We start from the raw sequence: 16629 nt of genomic DNA, 5'->3' as shown, positions 1-16629 counted from the left end.
CACATGGATATCGTGGATTAAACCAGTATTTGATCATTGTGCACGATACATAGGTACTGTTTTCCCTCTAGGTGGCTCCCTGGGTCTGTACAAATACAGATCATTGAAAAATGTGTTATTCCTACCTCTCTTTTCCCTCTCTGCTCTGTGGGGCTATGAGTTACATTTTAAGTAATTAAACCATAAAGTCCACTAGGATATAATATCAGCCACTCAATTTAATATAAATTTTAAAAAAGGAATAAGCAAGTTAGAACAAATGTTTGTTAATTACATGCCCATAAATTGAGGGGGACGGGGGGAGGGTAAAGGGGAAAGACAGATAAGTAAAAAAGGTTTATTAGATTTCTGTAATACATTTAATTTGTAGGAGGTAATTATATGTACTTGTTATGAGATAAATTGCTCGAACATAGGTGTAGTAATTTATCTGCACATATATTTTTTATAAAAAAAACTTGGTTGGGAAAGGAATAAAAATAGTGCCATATTTATGATACTGCCTTGGTACTAAAAGAATTTTAAGATTCAACCGTATAGGTATTTGAGTGCTCTTTTTCTCCCTGACCCTTTAGTACTTTGATCCATAGTAATATGGCATTTGCTTACGCTACTGTATCAGAAGAACTGGGGGCTTTTACCCCATTATTCCCATAATGGCTCTTCATTCCTTAACTGCTTTCTTCCCTTGGCGTCTGTGAAAAGATCCCTGGTTTTTCTCATTCCTCTCTCAATCATTTGTTGTTGTTATGAGTATGTCTTAAATATAGGTGCCTTAACAGGCCTCGGTACTTGATTTCCTTTTGTTTCTGCTTTCTGTGCTCTCGCACCATGTGCAGTTAGCTGACGTCAGAGTTGCAGCTACCATTTATGTGCCATTGGTTTCCAGGTCCCTGTCCCTAGTCCATTTCTGTCTAGCTTCCAACCAGATTTTCACCTGTCTGCCATGGCAGTCTCAGAGTAGGTATTCCATAAACATTTGTGCAATGGATGAATGCTTAGAACTTAGCGTGTGCTCTCCCTACTAAAACAACCTGTCCTCTCTCCTCTTGAAACAATGTCTCAGTATCTAAGCTTAACCTGAAAGCATTTGACTCCTTTGCCTTTCCCTCACTCTGCACTTAGCCACAATTACCAGTTCCTATGTCTCTGAGCTTGGAGAAAGGGCTGACTTGGGTGCACTGCCCCCATCCTCCAAACCTGCTTTGATGACATTCTAGTCAGGCTTCTAATTTAGGCCTTAATCACAAGGCAGTGTAATTACGAGTTCACTTTTCTGTCTCATCTTTCTTCCCCCCAAGTTTGTAGCCATGTAATAAATAAATATTTGTCCTAAAATGTTTTGTTGTTATTTCCTTTCTCAAATTTGTGTTAGATTGAGTGGGTGATGTTATGGATTGATGTGCTTCGTAGTTTATTGCATCTTAGAAAGAGATGCTAATAGAGTATTTTTGAACCCTGCTTGTAAGAATCTAAGATTTGAGTGAAGAATCAGTATGGACAGATAGTTCTCAGAAGTATTTCCTCTTAAATCCTTTAAGACCTGACCATACACAAAATGTTAAATAGTGTACAGAGTGAATAGCACAAGTATCTTTAAGGATATACATATTGCGTGGTACATTAAATGATAAAATGATACAATTTGATATATAGGGTCAGTGGTGTATATGTAGACAACATAGAAATAGGTAAGGTATTGTTTTCTTGGCGTTGTCTTGGGTAGTAAGTTCATGTATTTAAGTCGGAGTGTCTCTTGTTATGTTGTTTGTTGTTCAGTTGCACAGTCGTGTCTGGCTCTTTGTGACCTCATGGACTGCAGCATGCCAGGCTTCCCTGTCCTTCCCTATCTCCTGGAGTTAGCTCAAACTCATGTCCCTTGAGTCAGTGATGCCATCCAACCATCTCATCCTCTGTCATCCCCTTTTCCTCCTGCCTTCAATCTTTCCCAGCATCAGGATCTTTGTCAATGTGTCAGTTCTTTCCATCAGGTGGCCAAAGTATTGGAGTTTCAGCTTCAGTCTTTCCAATGAATATTCAGGACTGAGTTCCTTTAGGATGGACTGGTTGGATCTCCTTGCAGTCCAAGGGACTCTCAAGAGTCGTCTCCAACACCACAGTTCAAAAGCATCAATTCTTCGGCGCTCAGCTTTCTTTATAGTCTAACTCTCACATCCATATGTGACTACTGGAAAAACCATAGCTTTGACTGTATAGACCTTTGCTGGTGAAGTAATGTCTCTGCTTTTTATCTAGGTTTGTCTTAACTTTGCTTCCAAGGAGCAAGCATCTTTGAATTTCATGGCTACAGTCACAGGCCACAGGGATTTTGGAGCCCAAGAAAGTATAGTCTCTCACTGTTTCCATTGTTTCCCCATCTATTTGCCATGAAGTGATGGAACTGGATGCCATGATCCTAGCTTTTTGAATGTTGAATTTTAAGCTAGCATTTTCACTCTCCTCTTACATCCTCATTAAGAGCCTCTTTAGTTCCTCTTCACTTTCTGCCATGAGTGGTGTCATCTGCATGTCTGAGGTTATTGATATTTCTCCTGACAGTCTTGATTTCAGCTTGTGATTCATCCAGCCTGGCATTTCGCATGATGTACTCTGCATATAAGTTAAATAAATGGGGTGACAATATACAGCCTTGACACACTTCTTTCCTAATTTTGAACCAGTCTGTTGTTCCATGTTGGGTTTTAACTGTTGCTTCTTGACCTGCATATAGGTTTCTCAGGAGGCAGGTAAAGTGGTCTGGTATTCCCATCTCTTAAAGAATTTTCCACAGTTTGTTGCATTCCGCACAGTCAGAGGCTTTACTGTAGTCAGTAAAGTGAAAGTAGATGTTTTTCTGGAATTCTCTTGCTTTTTCTATTATCCAACGAATGTTGGCAATTTGATCTCTGGTTCCTCTGCCTTTTCTAAATCCAGCTTGTACATCTGGAAATTTTCAGTTCACGTACTGTTGAAGCCTAACTTGAAGGATTGGTTAGTTTTCTGTGATTGTGGTTTTCAGTCTGTCTGCCCTCTGATGGAGAAGGATAAGAGGCTTATGGAAGCTTCCTCATGGGAGTGACTGACAGAGTGGGAAACTGGGTCTTGTTCTGATGGGTGGGGCCATGCTCAATAAATCTTTAATCAATTTTCTGTTGAACGGAAGGGCTGTGTTCCTTCCCTGTTATTTGACCTGAGGCCAAACTATGGTGGAGGTAATGAAGATAACCTCCTTCAAAAGGTCCCAGGCACACACTGCTACCCTCGGTGCCTCCAACCCTGCAGCAGGCCACCACCAACCCACGCCTCTGCCGGAGACTCCTGGACCCTCACGGGCAAGCCTGGGTCAGTCTCTTGTGGGGTCACTGCTCCTTTCTCCTGGGTCCTGGTGCACACAGGGTTCTGTTTGTGCCCTCCAAGAGTCTGTTTCCCCAGTTCTATATAAGTTCTGGCAGCTCTGTGGTGGGTTAATGGTGACCTCCTCCAAGAGGGCTTATGCCATACCCAGGTCTTCTGCACCCAAAGCCCCTGCCCCTGCAGCAGCAGTCCACTGCGAACTCATAGCTCCTCAGGAGACACCCAAACACAGTTCTGTCTCAGTCTCTGCGGGGTCTCTGGGTCCTGGTGCACACAAGTTATGTTTGAGCTCTCCAAGCGTCTCTGGCAAGTATGGGGTTTGGTTCTAAATGCAATTTTGCAGCAGACAGACTGAACACCACAGTCATGGAAAACTAATCAATCTGATCACATGGACAGCAGCCTTGTCTAACTCAGTGAAAATATGAGCCATGCCGTTTAGGGCCACCCAAGACAGACGGGTCATGGTGGAAAGTTTTGACAAAACGTGGTCCACTGGAGAAGGGAATGGCAAACCACTTCACTATTCTTGCCTTGAGAACCCCATGAACAGTATAAAAAGGCAAAAAGATAGGACACTGAAAGATGAACTCCACAGGTTGGTAGGTGTCCAATATGCAACTGGAGATCAGTGGAGAACTAACTCCAGAAAGAATAAAGAGATGGAGCCAAAGCAAAAACAACACCCAGTTGTGGATGTGTGGTGATGGAAGTAAAGTCCGATGCTGTTAAGAGCAATATTGCATAGGAACCTGGAATGTTAGGTTCATGAATCAAGGCAAATTGGAAGTGGTCAAACAGGAGATGGCAAGAGTGAACATACACATTTTAGGAATCAGCGAACTAAGATGGACTGGAATGTGTGAATGTAACTCAGAAGACCATTATATCTACTTCTGTGGGCAAGAATCCCTTAGAAGAAATGGAGTAGCCATCGTAGTCAGCAAGAGTCCGAAATGCAGTACTTGGATTCAGTCTCAAAAATGACAGAATGATCTCAGTTCATTTCCAAGGCAAACCATTCAGTTTCACAATAATCCAAGCCTACGCCCTAACCAGTAATGAGGAAGAAGCTGAAATTGAACGGTCCTATGAAGACCTACTAGAGAAGGCAATGGCACCCCACTCCAGTACTCTTGCCTGGAAAATCCTGTGGATGGAGGAGCCTGGTGGGCTGCCGTCTATGGGGTCACACAGAGTCGGACACGACTGTAGCAACTTAGCAGCAGCAGCAGCAGCATGAAGACCTACAAGACATTCTAGAACTAACACCCAAAAAAGACGTCCTTTTCATTATAGGGGACCGGAATGCAAAAGTAGAAAGTCAAGAAATACCTGCAGTAACAGGCAAATTTGGCCTTGAAGTATAGAATAAAGAAGGGCAAAGGCTAGCAGAGTTTTGCCAAGAGAACACACTGGTCATAGCAAACACCCTGTTCCAACAACACAAGAGTCTACACATGGACATCACCAGATGGTCAACATCAAAATCAAATTGATTATATTCTTTGCAGGCAAAGATGGAGAAACTATACAGTCAGCAAAAACAATTCGGGAGCTGACTGTGGCTCAGATCATGAACTTCTCATTGCCAAATTCAAACTTAAATTGAAGAAAGTAGGGAAAACCACTAGGCCATTTAAGTATGACCTAAATCAAATCCCTTACAACTTTACAGTGGATTGATAAATAGATTCAAGGGATTAGATCTGTTAGAGTGCCTGAAGAACTATGGACAGAAGTTTGTGACATTGTACAGAAGGCAGTGATTGAGACCATTCCCAAGAAAAGGAAATGCAAAAAGGCAAAATGGTTGTCTGAGGAGGCCTTACAAACAGCTATGAAAAGAAGAGAAGCGAAAGGCAAAGGAGAAAAGGAAAGATATACCACATTGAATGCAGAATTCCAGAGAATAGCAAGGAGAGGTAAGAAAGCTTTCCTCAGTGATCAGTGTGAACAAATAGAGGAAAACAATAGAATGGGAAAGACTAGAGATCTCATCAAGAAAATTAGAGATACCAAGGGAAATTTTCATGCAAAGATGGGCACAATAAAGGACAGAAATGATACTAACAAAAGCAGAAGATATTAAGAAGAGGTGGATAGAATACACAGAAGAACTATACGAAAATGATCTTAATGACCCAGATAACCACAGTGGTGTGATCACTCACCTAGAGCCAGACATCTTGGAATGTGAAGTCAAGTGGGCCTTAGAAAGCATCACTATGAACAAAGCTAGTGGAAGTGATGGAATTCCAATTGAGCTATTTTAAATCCTCAAAGATGATGCTGTGAAAGTGCTGCACTCAATATGCCAGCAAATTTGGAAAACTCAGCAGTGGCCACAGGACTGGAAAAGGTCAGTTTTCATTCCAATCCCAAAGAAAGGCAATGCCACAGAATGCTCAAACTACTGCACAATTGCACTCATCTCACATGCTAGCAAAGTAATGCTCAAAATTCTCCAAGGTAGGCTCCAACAGTATGTGAACCGTGGACTTCCAGATGTTCAAGCTCAATTTAGCAAAGGCAGCGGAACCATAGATCAAATTGCCAGCATCTGTTGGATCACTGAAAAAGTGAGAGAGTTCCAGAAAAACATCTACTTCTGTTTTATTAACTATGCCAAAGTCTTTGACTGTGTGGATCACAACAAATTGTGGACAATTCTGAAAGAGATGGGAATACCAGACCACCTGACCTGCCTGCTGTGAAATCTGTATACAGGTCAAGAAACATCAGTTAGAACTGAACATGGAACAACATACTGGTTCCAGATCTGGAAAGGAGTACGTCAAGGCTGTTGTCACCCTGCTTCTTTAGCTTATATGCAGAGTACATCATGAGAAATGCTGGACTGGATGAAGCATAAGCTGGAATCAAGATTGCTGGGAGAAATATCAATAACCTCAGATATGCAGATGACACTACCCTTATGGCAGAAAGAGAAGAACTAAAGAGCCTCTTGATGAAAGTGAAAGAGGAGAGGGAAAAAGCTGGCTTAAAGCTCAACATTCAGAAAACTAAGATCATGGCATCCATCCCATCTCTTAATGGCAAATAGATGGGGAAACGATGGAAACAGTGAGAGACTTTATTATTTTGGGCTCCAAACTCACTGCAGATGGTGACTGCAGCCATGAAATTAAAAGATGCTTGTTCCTTGCAAGAAAAGTTATGATCAACCTTGACAGCTTATTAAAAAGCAGAGATATTTTTTTTGCCAACAAAGGTTCATCTAGTCAAAGCTATGATTTTTCCAGTAGTCATGTATGGATGTGAGAGTTGGACTATAAAGAAATTTGAGCACCAAAGAATTGATGCTTTTGAACTGTGGTGTTGGAGAAGACTCTTGAGAGTTCCTTGGACAGCAAGGAGATCCAACCAGTCCATCCTGAAGGAACTCAGCCCTGAATATTCATCAGAAGAACTGATCCTGAAGCTGAAATTCCAATACCTTGGCCATGTGATGTGAAGAACTGACTCATTGGAAAAGACCCTGATGCTGGGAAAGATTGAAGGTGGGAGGAAAATGGGACGACAGAGGATGAGATGGTTGGATGGCATCCCTGACTCAGTGGACATGAGTTTGAGTAAACTCTGGGAGTTGGTGATGGACAGGGAGGCCTGGCGTACCGCAGTCCATGGGGTTGCAAAGAGTCGGACATGACTGAGCGACTGAAGTGAACTGAACTTGAAGGATTTTGAGCATGACCTTGCTAGCATGTGAAATGAGTGCAATGGTGCAGTAGTTTGAACATTCTTTGACATTGCCCTTCTTTGGTATTGAAATGAAAACTGACCTTTTCCAGTCCTGTGGCCACTGCTGAGTTTTCCAAATTTACTGGCATCTTGAGTGCAACACTTTCACAGCATCATCTTTTAGGATTTAAAATAGCTCAACTGAAATTCTATCACCTCCACTAGCTTGGTTTGTAGTGATGCTTCTTAAGGCCCATTTGACTTCACACTCCAGGATGTCTGGCTCTAGGTGAGTGATCACACCATTGTGGTTATCTGGGTCAGTAATATCATTTTCGTATAGTTCTTCTGTATATTCTTTCCACCTCTTAATATCTTCTGCTTTTGTTAGTATCATTTCTGTCCTTTATTGTGCCGGTCTTTGCATGAAAAGTTCCCTTGGTATCTCTGATTTTCTTGACGAGATCTCTAGTCTTTCCCATTCTATTGTTTTCCTCTATTTCTTTACATTGTTGACTTAGGACTGCTTTCTTATCTCTTCTTCCTAATTGGAACTTTGCATTCGGAAGTGTATACCTTTCCTTTTGCCTTTTGCCTTTCACTTCTCTTCTTTTCATAGCTGTTTGTAAGGCCTTCTCAGACAACCAGTTTGCCTTTTAAATTTCTTTTTCTTGGGGATGGTTTTCATCTTTGCCTGCTGTACAACCTCCAGCTATAGTTATTCAGGTACTCTTATCAGATCTAATCCCTTGAATCTATTTGCCATTTCCACTGTATAATCCTAAGGGATTTGTTAGGTTTAAACCAGTCTTTTTAAGGCTGTAAATATCTTAACTTGGTACAGTGGAAAGCATAGCTTTTTGCTTTTGGTTAAGCTGTTTTTAAAAATTATTCTTGGTTTGGCATAGGCATAATTATCTCTTCTGCATTGCAGATAAAAAGGAAAAATCTGGTTTAAGAAAATATTTACATGCAGTGTTGTGTTCCAGTGTTGGGGCTGATGTCCTTGATCTTAGGACTCCTGCCTCGCATCTATTCTTTGTATCTCTGAGTCATGTTGAGACGAATTGAAGAGCTGTTGCTAAAGAACATGTAAGATTACCGCTCATCTTCTCCCACTTTTTTGTGCCTCCTTAGGTACATGGACTGTATCGCACAACAGGTGCTAGTTTTGAGAAGGCCCAACAGGAGTTTGCAACAGGTGTGATGTCCAACAAAACTGTCCAGACCGCGGCCGCAAACGCAGCTTCAACTGCAGCGAGCAGTGCAGCTCAGAATGCGTTTAAGGGTAACCAAATTTAGAGAGTCTTCCGACAACGCACTGTTACCTTTTGATTGTACTTTTTTCTCTAGTTACTGTATTCTATACATTTTTTTTTTGTTCCAAACACACAGCACGTATATTTCCTAATCTCTTGTGCATGGGCTAAAACCAGAAAAACTTCCTCGTCTTATTATTTACCTGACAGTTTCTCAATAGTTCAGTGCCCCTTGCAGAAAAAATATTACATACAAAATAAACATTCTCCATATTTTTGGGGGATGAATATTCGGCGAATCATTTCAGTGGTGGCACACTGAAATTCACATGGCACCTCCTAGAAATTCACATGGCACCTCCTAGAAATTCACATGGCACCTCCTAGAAAATGCACTTGGTACTTGCTGCGGTCCTTCCGTGCAGAATCCTAGACATAAAAATTACACATTGGAGCAGTAAAGCAATGCTTCATTCCTTTTCCTTATTTATATTGAAAGAAATAGGACACCTGAAATTTAGGGACTTTTAAATTGGCTTGCTTTTTAGCGGTGTCAGTCACCAGTGAAGAGCCTGTGCTTTTCAAAGCAGATAATGTAAATTTTATCTTTTTATTTTCTTTATTTAGAGTAGTTGATATTTTGATAATCAATCTCTGATCTTGCATGGAGACCATGTTTCTTAAAAGAATTAGTATTTTGGGTTATGCACTGCTTATGGTTGTAGGATTGGGGACTTGTTTATAGAATCATAGAAATGATTTTCTATAATACTTTCTTTTAAATAAAAATGTACTGGGATGTAATATGAAGATATAATATAATATGCAGTGCATTATCCAAAAAAAGTAGATAATTGGTGGAATAGGATGTAGTGATGATAATACCTTTTTGTTTTTAATTTTCAGTATTCATGCCATAGTAAAATATTACTGTTTGGAAACTTTGGTATATTCTTGTGGCTACTCTTTTTAATTGAACTGAGCTTGTGTTGGGCAGCTCTCTTTTGGGGTATGCTTGTGTACTTTTTAACAGAGGTGTTAAAGTCTAGCCTGACTCCATGTCCTAAAAGAACATAACAGTATTTAAGATACTATTTTTTTTAGCCTCTCATGTCTAGTTGGCATTAAAAAGACCCTGATACTTCACTATACTTGAATCCCTAATGCACCTCAGTCTTTGAATTTTTGAGACACACTGAACACACTAAAATCTATAGCAATAGAAAAAATAAAACATTTAACTTGAACCAAGCAAGAAAATACAGATATAGTTGATGCATTAATTATGAACATAATCATGTTAAAATTGTTACTATCCAGCACAGGACTTCATTCTTATAGTATACTTGGATTGAAACTTTGAATCATTTTTAATAACTGATTAAATGCCTCAAAGAGAGCACTTGTAAAGTCATAGTACTGTTGTTTTGGAAGTCATTAGCAGACCTCAGATTGCAGAATAATGAGTATGTTGTATGCAATTTGATTTTAAGGAAGGGTAGTCTGTTGGATTATATTATTTGATACTAAAAAATCAGCTGGGTGTAAATGGTTAAATCATTTTTATTCTTCCCCCCAAATTTGGAGTTAAAATGAGTTTCATCCTAGAGGTAGGAAGGTAAATTCTCCTATTTATGAAAGAAGCTTTGTGTGATGCTAGATATAACTCAGATTCATCCAGATGGTGTTTACGTTTGATTTATTTGGGGCTTTGTTGAAGTAATATACTTGGAAGATATTTCTTTTATTCTGATGAAAATAGGATTCAGAGTATGAATTTAAAGCTGTTTTTATGAATATTTCTGATCAGTGATAATCTCTACCTACTTTCTCAACCAAATAAGCCCATTCAAGTTTTTTAGGGCCTATAATCTTACTGAAAAACGTTTCATCAGTATGCTTTGTTGAGCGTGGATTTTACAAATATTCAAAACATTAACCACAAAATACAACAAAAGCACTTAGGTCTGTCATTATCTTTCAAGTTCCTTTTGTTTCTCCTTAAACTACAGATGAAAACTTTATCATAGAGACTTTTGAAGAATACTGAGATATCAATACTTTTCTTGAAGAACTATGAATGCTTCTCTCTGTTCTGTAGAAATCCTCTATTGCTAAGTAGCAAAGAATAATTACAACCAACAGTACCTTTTTTTTTTGTTTGGATGGTGGAAGTGTTGTTTTAAATTCCAGTTATTTGGGTTAATACAAGCTTATAAAGAGAAAAATGTTTTTTAAAAACATAAATGTGCATTAAAACGATGGCACTGCTTAACAGTTTGATAAGGTAGAGGAGTTTTTAATTCTTATAATCTCTATTCTCTTAACAATTATTAGTAAATAGTCACATTTGCACTCAGTAGAAGATTGGCATTTGTTAGTGGTTTGTATTTAATATTAGTGTTACCCAGTATCACAATCATGAAGTGGTCTTCACGTTGTAAGGAGCCACGTCAGTTTTCAGTTTGTAGTATTGTTTTGGCTATTTTATTTCAAACGAAAGTTTGAACACTGGAAGATCATTGCTCAGTGGTGTTTAATTTGGAACTTGGATTATTTATCTAAGGATGTCTGTATATTTTGTCAATGAGTAATATTGCGCTGCCATTATGGTGATTGTCATGGTTCTCTATAAATGCCCTCCATCTGTCCCTCTACTGTTGCATGTTTTCGGTGGTTTGGAAGTTTTGTATATTTATTGTATTAACACAGAGTGTCATAAAATAAAATGCTGTTTACTGGATGTTTGTTTGTGTAATTTTAAATACTGTATTAGCACTTCAGAGGCAATAATTATACAGAGGACTCAATGTATATAGAAATACCACATTTGATTTTTTAAAACGACATGACAGTTTTTCTGTTGCTTTAGACCTTTGTAGGTAGTGGAACATGAGATTCACTAGTTAAATAGTTTGACCACTGTAAGGTCAAAATACGCAGACTAGAAGCTAGATTTAAAACAGAAAACCCGTGTTGTGGCCCAGACCTCCCCTGCGGGCCCACATGGACGCCTCTGTACTAGTGTTGTGTTGATGCGATCGGGCTTGTTTTCTGTTCCCTAAACTCACTACCTGTTGTTGTCTTATGTACTGATGAAAGTACCAGTTTGTGTATTGTTGGATTTTTTATTTGATTATCTAAAGAGGATATAAAAAATATAGTCTAAAAAAAGTGTTCATGGTGAATCTTATTTGAGAAATTCATGTTAAATTAAAATAGGAACAGCATTTCAGTTTTCTGGGTGTTACCTAAAAGTGACTTTGGATTTTCACTGGATATAGGCCTTTTGTAAATCATGCTGATATAATGTATGGTTTGCATTTTAGAGGGAGTTTATGTTTAATTAAGTTTTAGTTTCTGTAAATCATTTGTAGTACATAATGCTTTTTATAGTTATTGCTTTATCTTTTTCTGAAAACACTGGCATTAGCACCTAATTTTACATTTTTATTGGTAAAACTCTACACTAACTGTTTATGTACAGAATCTGTTACATTTTTTGTGCACTTTTCCCTTATTAGAATTTCTGTGCTGTCACTCATCACTGCACTGTGTCTTCTTTCATTTTCCCTTAAGCTAAATGTTTAAAGGAATTTACTGATTCCTTGTGATTAAGAACTTTAGAGGTGAAATAAAAGCGGTTAATGTAAAAATAATTGAGGATGTTTAAAAATCTGTACTTTGATAGAGTACAAGTGCCACAGTATAAATTTATTTAGAGTAGAACTGTATGTTTTAAAACACTAGAATTGTTTTTAATACTTGTTTATTAAACTAAAAGGTTGTATCTCAGTGGTTAAATAGGATGGAAAGTGAAGTATTTCAACCAGAATTTTAGGGTACATTTTATACAACAGCACGCTTTTTGTAAGAATGAGTATTTTTAAACTTTAAGATTTATCACAATCTATAGAAAGATAGAAAGGAATCTGTAGAAAATTTCTAAGCCTGCCAGATGTTGCCTCTAATCTATCCTAGGTAAATACAATAGATGTCCTTGATTAGAAGATTCTAGCAAAACAGGGAAAGGCTCCCCTCTAGTGTTCTTACCCCTCTTATGGGCTTCATATTTACAGTTTAACTGTGTGGTTTTGATAAGACAAAGCCTTCAACTTAGAGAATTTTCATCAGCACTGTTTATGTTTTCAAATGGCAAGGGGCATAGGAGCCAGCACATAACAGTGCAGTGAGTGTTAAATTTTATCCAAATCTTGATTTATTTTTCAGCTCATAACTTTCTGGAGTTGGCATGGCTGATGGTGTAGTTAAAATTCTTCTGCCACTAAACCCATTTTATCTTTACTGGAGAGAGAAAGTCGTTAATCCTCTTCTGCCTTATAGTGTTTCATATGTTGACTATTATCTTTTGTACATTTAAACAGTTGAATTTGTAGAACCATAGAATGCACATTTTATTTAACTCTTTGTTTTATAGTACTTAGCTTTAATCCTAGAATTCCTCCAGAACTCTTTAAAAATTTTGTGGGCCAGTAATTCTCAAGATAAATCATGGTCATGAGTAGTTGTTACCGTGACAGTTTATATTATTATTCAGGTGTTTGGGAGCTAGGAAGAAAATGCCCCGAATAACTGTTTTTCTTCTGGTGGTTACAGAAGTTCCTACAGCATTATTGTCTCCTACATAAAAACTGGCATACACATCCCTCCAACTAGTTTTCTTCTAGTATGAAAGAAATATGTATCTGTTGTAGGACTACTGCAAAATGTGGAAAATAAGTGAGAAAATAAAGCAATATGTAATTTTTCTCATCTAGAGATACCACTGTTAATGTTTATTGTACTTTTTGCTTTCTTTTTGTATACATACATATTTTATATAGTTAAGGGATATAAATAATGGGAATTTTTATCCTGTTTTTCCCTTACTTGGTATTATATCATAATGACCTGCTAGTTAAGCTTTTAAAATTAACTTATTTATAAAATTAAAATTACATTTCATATAAATTAAAAAAAATATTTACAGCAAAAGGAGTTACAGCGGTTCATAATTTTATACCCACAAATATGTACTGTTAAAATTTGGTTCGTTTCTTTCTGTTAATTTTCCAGGAAGGCCACTTTTTCCCCTAATATTAAGAAATAAGATTTCCCTCTACAGCCTTGTAATTGGTCTTTTGAGGATGTCTGTCCAGCTTTCACAAACCCCACTTCTTTGGACCCCTGAAGACCACATTGGCACCGGATGTCACCTGGCCATAGTGGGCTCATACATGGCTCATTGAATTTTTACTCTGAAGGCAGATTTGTCTAGAATTATACTGTTTCAGAGTTGGGCCATGTGGATAATCATATTCTGCCAAGACTTTGAACGAGTTACCAGAAAACTGATGTGTGATGAAAGTGGAGAATGAAGTAGACATGCAGAAGAAGTAGGATGAAGGACATAGGAAAGACCTTACCAGCTTTCTGTTTCCTTTGTGAGGCCTGACGGTTCACCCCTTTTTTGTTAGCTGGATATTACATTCTCCAAGTAATATTCTTACCCTTTTCTCTCTGAGCTATCTTGAGTCGATTTCCTATGACTTTTTGCTAGAGAATTTTAACTTATACAATGGTTTGTAATCTTTTTTCCAATTCTGATATACATATGTTGAATTTTTCCTATTGATGAATTAGTTCTGTAACAGCGGCTGTATATGCATGTATTACATGTTATTTTTCAAATCCTGTTACTCTTTTAGGTTCTGAATTTCAGGTTTTTTTAATTATTATAAATAACTTACCAAGAAATATATTATTGCTAAATTGCAGACCCAAGCTTGTGTTCTTTCCTTAGCACAATATGCTTGGTCAAAGTGTAAGTATAGATTTTTATGATCTTGGATGTGCATTGTCAAATTGCTCTCCAGAAAATTGTATCAATTTACGCCCTCCATCTCCATCTTTATTTACACTGTGTCGTGACTGGATGTTCCTTTTCTAAGAAGGCTTTGCCATCAGTAGGCTTTAACAAATAATCGGAAGGTTTTCTGAGCATTCTGGTTTCCCACAGATGATGGGCTCAGCTGATACTCCTTGTTTATAAATAGGAGTGACCACGTATCTTGTATCTTCAGAGGAATCTTCTACTTGCTGAAAGCCCTAAGCTAAAGATGACTAGTACAAGATGGAAAAAAAATTGTTGGCCAAAGTAGCCAATCCACTGAGGCTCTCTAGGTAAAAACTAGATTGGGTTTAACAACAGGTTATATTATCCTTCACAGTTTTTAGGACAACGCTTCATTTTTAAGATCGACTCTAAATGATATTAGTCTGGACAGAAGATTCTTTTAACTTTTTTCTAAAAATAACATACTATTGGGGACTTTCTGTATATCAGAAACTGTACTAAATGCTTCACTTAAGTTGGTTACTTAACCCTCACACCAAGCCTGTGCTGGAATTTCTGTTCTTGGGCCCCGTTTTAGAGGAATAGGAAATCACCCCAGTCACTCGGTGAGTGGCAGTGGCAGGGGAGAGGCGGCCAGCGCAGGCCCCCTGCTCTTGGCAAGTGTGGGGTTGCTTCCACCACCCGGTGCCACCTCTCTCCACTTCTCTCTTTTCCATCTTCCACATTTCCAGTAACTCATATCCATCCTCTAGGGACAATGGACTCTAGAAAACAATTCAGTAATCAAGAAAAAAAGTACAGCGTGTATTTTTGAAAATCTGCAGACCAACGCCTACCTCCACAACCTGTGGGTAAGTACCTGCTGCCTGCTCCTCACAGCAGTGCTGCTTCCTCAGTGATCCTTGGCGTGTGTGCGTGTGGGTGTGTGTGTGTTTGGAGAAACTTAAGTTGCAAACAAATCCTCATTTAATGGTCATATTAGCTATGAAGAAAATAGGCCCCTTATGTAATCATAATGGCTGCTTATTCTTGATGAGAGATTATTTATAATTTTTTTATGGAAGTATAGTTGAAAAGTACAATTTTGTGTTTATTTCTGCTGTGCAGCAAAGTGACTCAGTTACACACATATATACATTTAAAAAATATTCTTTTTCCATATGGTTTATCCCAGGATATTGAATATAGTTCCCTGTGCTATATACAGAGATTGTTTATAATAAAACTATCATTTTTTATCACTGTCATATACTTGATGAATTTTTAATGCTGTTCTCTAGATTGAGCAAATTGAGATATATGTTGTCATCTTGGAAAGTATGAAAAATTACCAGGTTTTTCTCTGAAAGGGAGCAGTGTTTTCATCAGTTGTCATCTTATGGTGTGGCTTTTTTGGAGTTAAATTTGGAAGTTATTCTAAGAGTTTAGTATGCAGAGATGTTGGTGTCCCCTTGGGGTTTGTATTTGTTTTCTCTCTCATGGGTAGAAAGAAACTACAGCTGTTGGAGAATGTAGTCTTTGGTGTCAAACCTGTATTTGAACTTGGGCTTTGCCACTTACCAGCTTTTTCATGTGGGATAAATTACTTAACCTCAGTTAAGTTACTTGGGTGACAGTTAATATATCTATAAAATGAGGATATTAGTTTCTACTCATAAGGTTTTAATGAATAAATGAATTAAAAAGAAGTGCTTAGCGCAGTACCAGCCCATGAAACATGTATAAAGGTTAAAAGTTCTTACTGCCTGTCCATGTTGAAGACTCCCAAGTCTGTGTCACCCATCTGGTCTTCTCTCCACCGTGTGTTTCTAGCTGCACATGGGACTTCACATTGGCAGCCTAGGCTGAACCTTCATGCCTTCACGGTCCCAGTCCCTGCTGGATTCCTGATCTAGGGGAAAGCACCGCGTTCTGCCCAGTGCCCAAACCATCTTAGACTCCTTCCCCTAACTCCCCGAACTGCTTCTCATCACTCCCCAAGCTGTCCCTTCTTTCTCCCTAACGTCTCTTCATCTCATTGTCTTCACTATCTCCTGCCTTCATTGGGGCTTCCTTCTCTTAAGGGTAAAGTTTAGTGGTTTCTCCCAAACATATGCCCTTGGTGGACTGCTTGTATAGATACTAGATTTTTCAGGATATTTGTCTATAAAAAGTCAAAGAGCTACTAAGAGCTACAAGTTATTTGATTGATTTTTCTTTTCCATGTGGTTTTACTACTTCCTCTTATTCATTTATGCTTTTATTTACATCCTGTGTATCTAAGCAAAGTGAGCAGGTCATGTCTTAAAGACTTACCTTGGAGAACTCTCCAGGGTGAGGAGGAAGCTGCAGTGAGGAAGATGGCAGAGGCACCCGCAGATGGCCACAACTGTGTGACTAGGCAACCGATGGGGTCCTGAAATGAAGACAGTTACTGGCTGCTTTGGGGAAGAGGCTAGAAATCTGCTTTGAGGC

General features: G+C 38.5%; 1 protein-coding gene across 4 annotated transcripts in view; it reads left to right on the top strand.

Moving 5' to 3' along the window:
• SCAMP1 (secretory carrier membrane protein 1) overlaps positions 1 to 16629 on the top strand; it is a 149929-nt gene that overhangs the window by 113790 nt on the left and 19510 nt on the right. For 2 of the 4 annotated variants that reach the window (XM_044925458.2, XM_044925457.2), the window contains exons 9-10: positions 8197 to 8347; positions 14907 to 15026. In XM_044925458.2, the coding sequence (XP_044781393.1) occupies positions 8197 to 8347; positions 14907 to 14989 (234 nt within the window). In that variant the 3' untranslated portion in view covers positions 14990 to 15026. Of the gene's footprint in view, positions 1 to 8196; positions 11062 to 14906; positions 15027 to 16629 lie in introns of those variants that run through there. The other 2 variants (XM_025296368.3, XM_006068945.4) reach the window with 2 other exon arrangements.

This window comes from Bubalus bubalis, chromosome 11, assembly GCF_019923935.1.
Source record: "Bubalus bubalis isolate 160015118507 breed Murrah chromosome 11, NDDB_SH_1, whole genome shotgun sequence".
NCBI lineage: Eukaryota > Metazoa > Chordata > Mammalia > Artiodactyla > Bovidae > Bubalus > Bubalus bubalis.
Note: the sequence above shows the minus strand (reverse complement) of the source record. Positions and strands in the feature narration are given on the sequence as shown.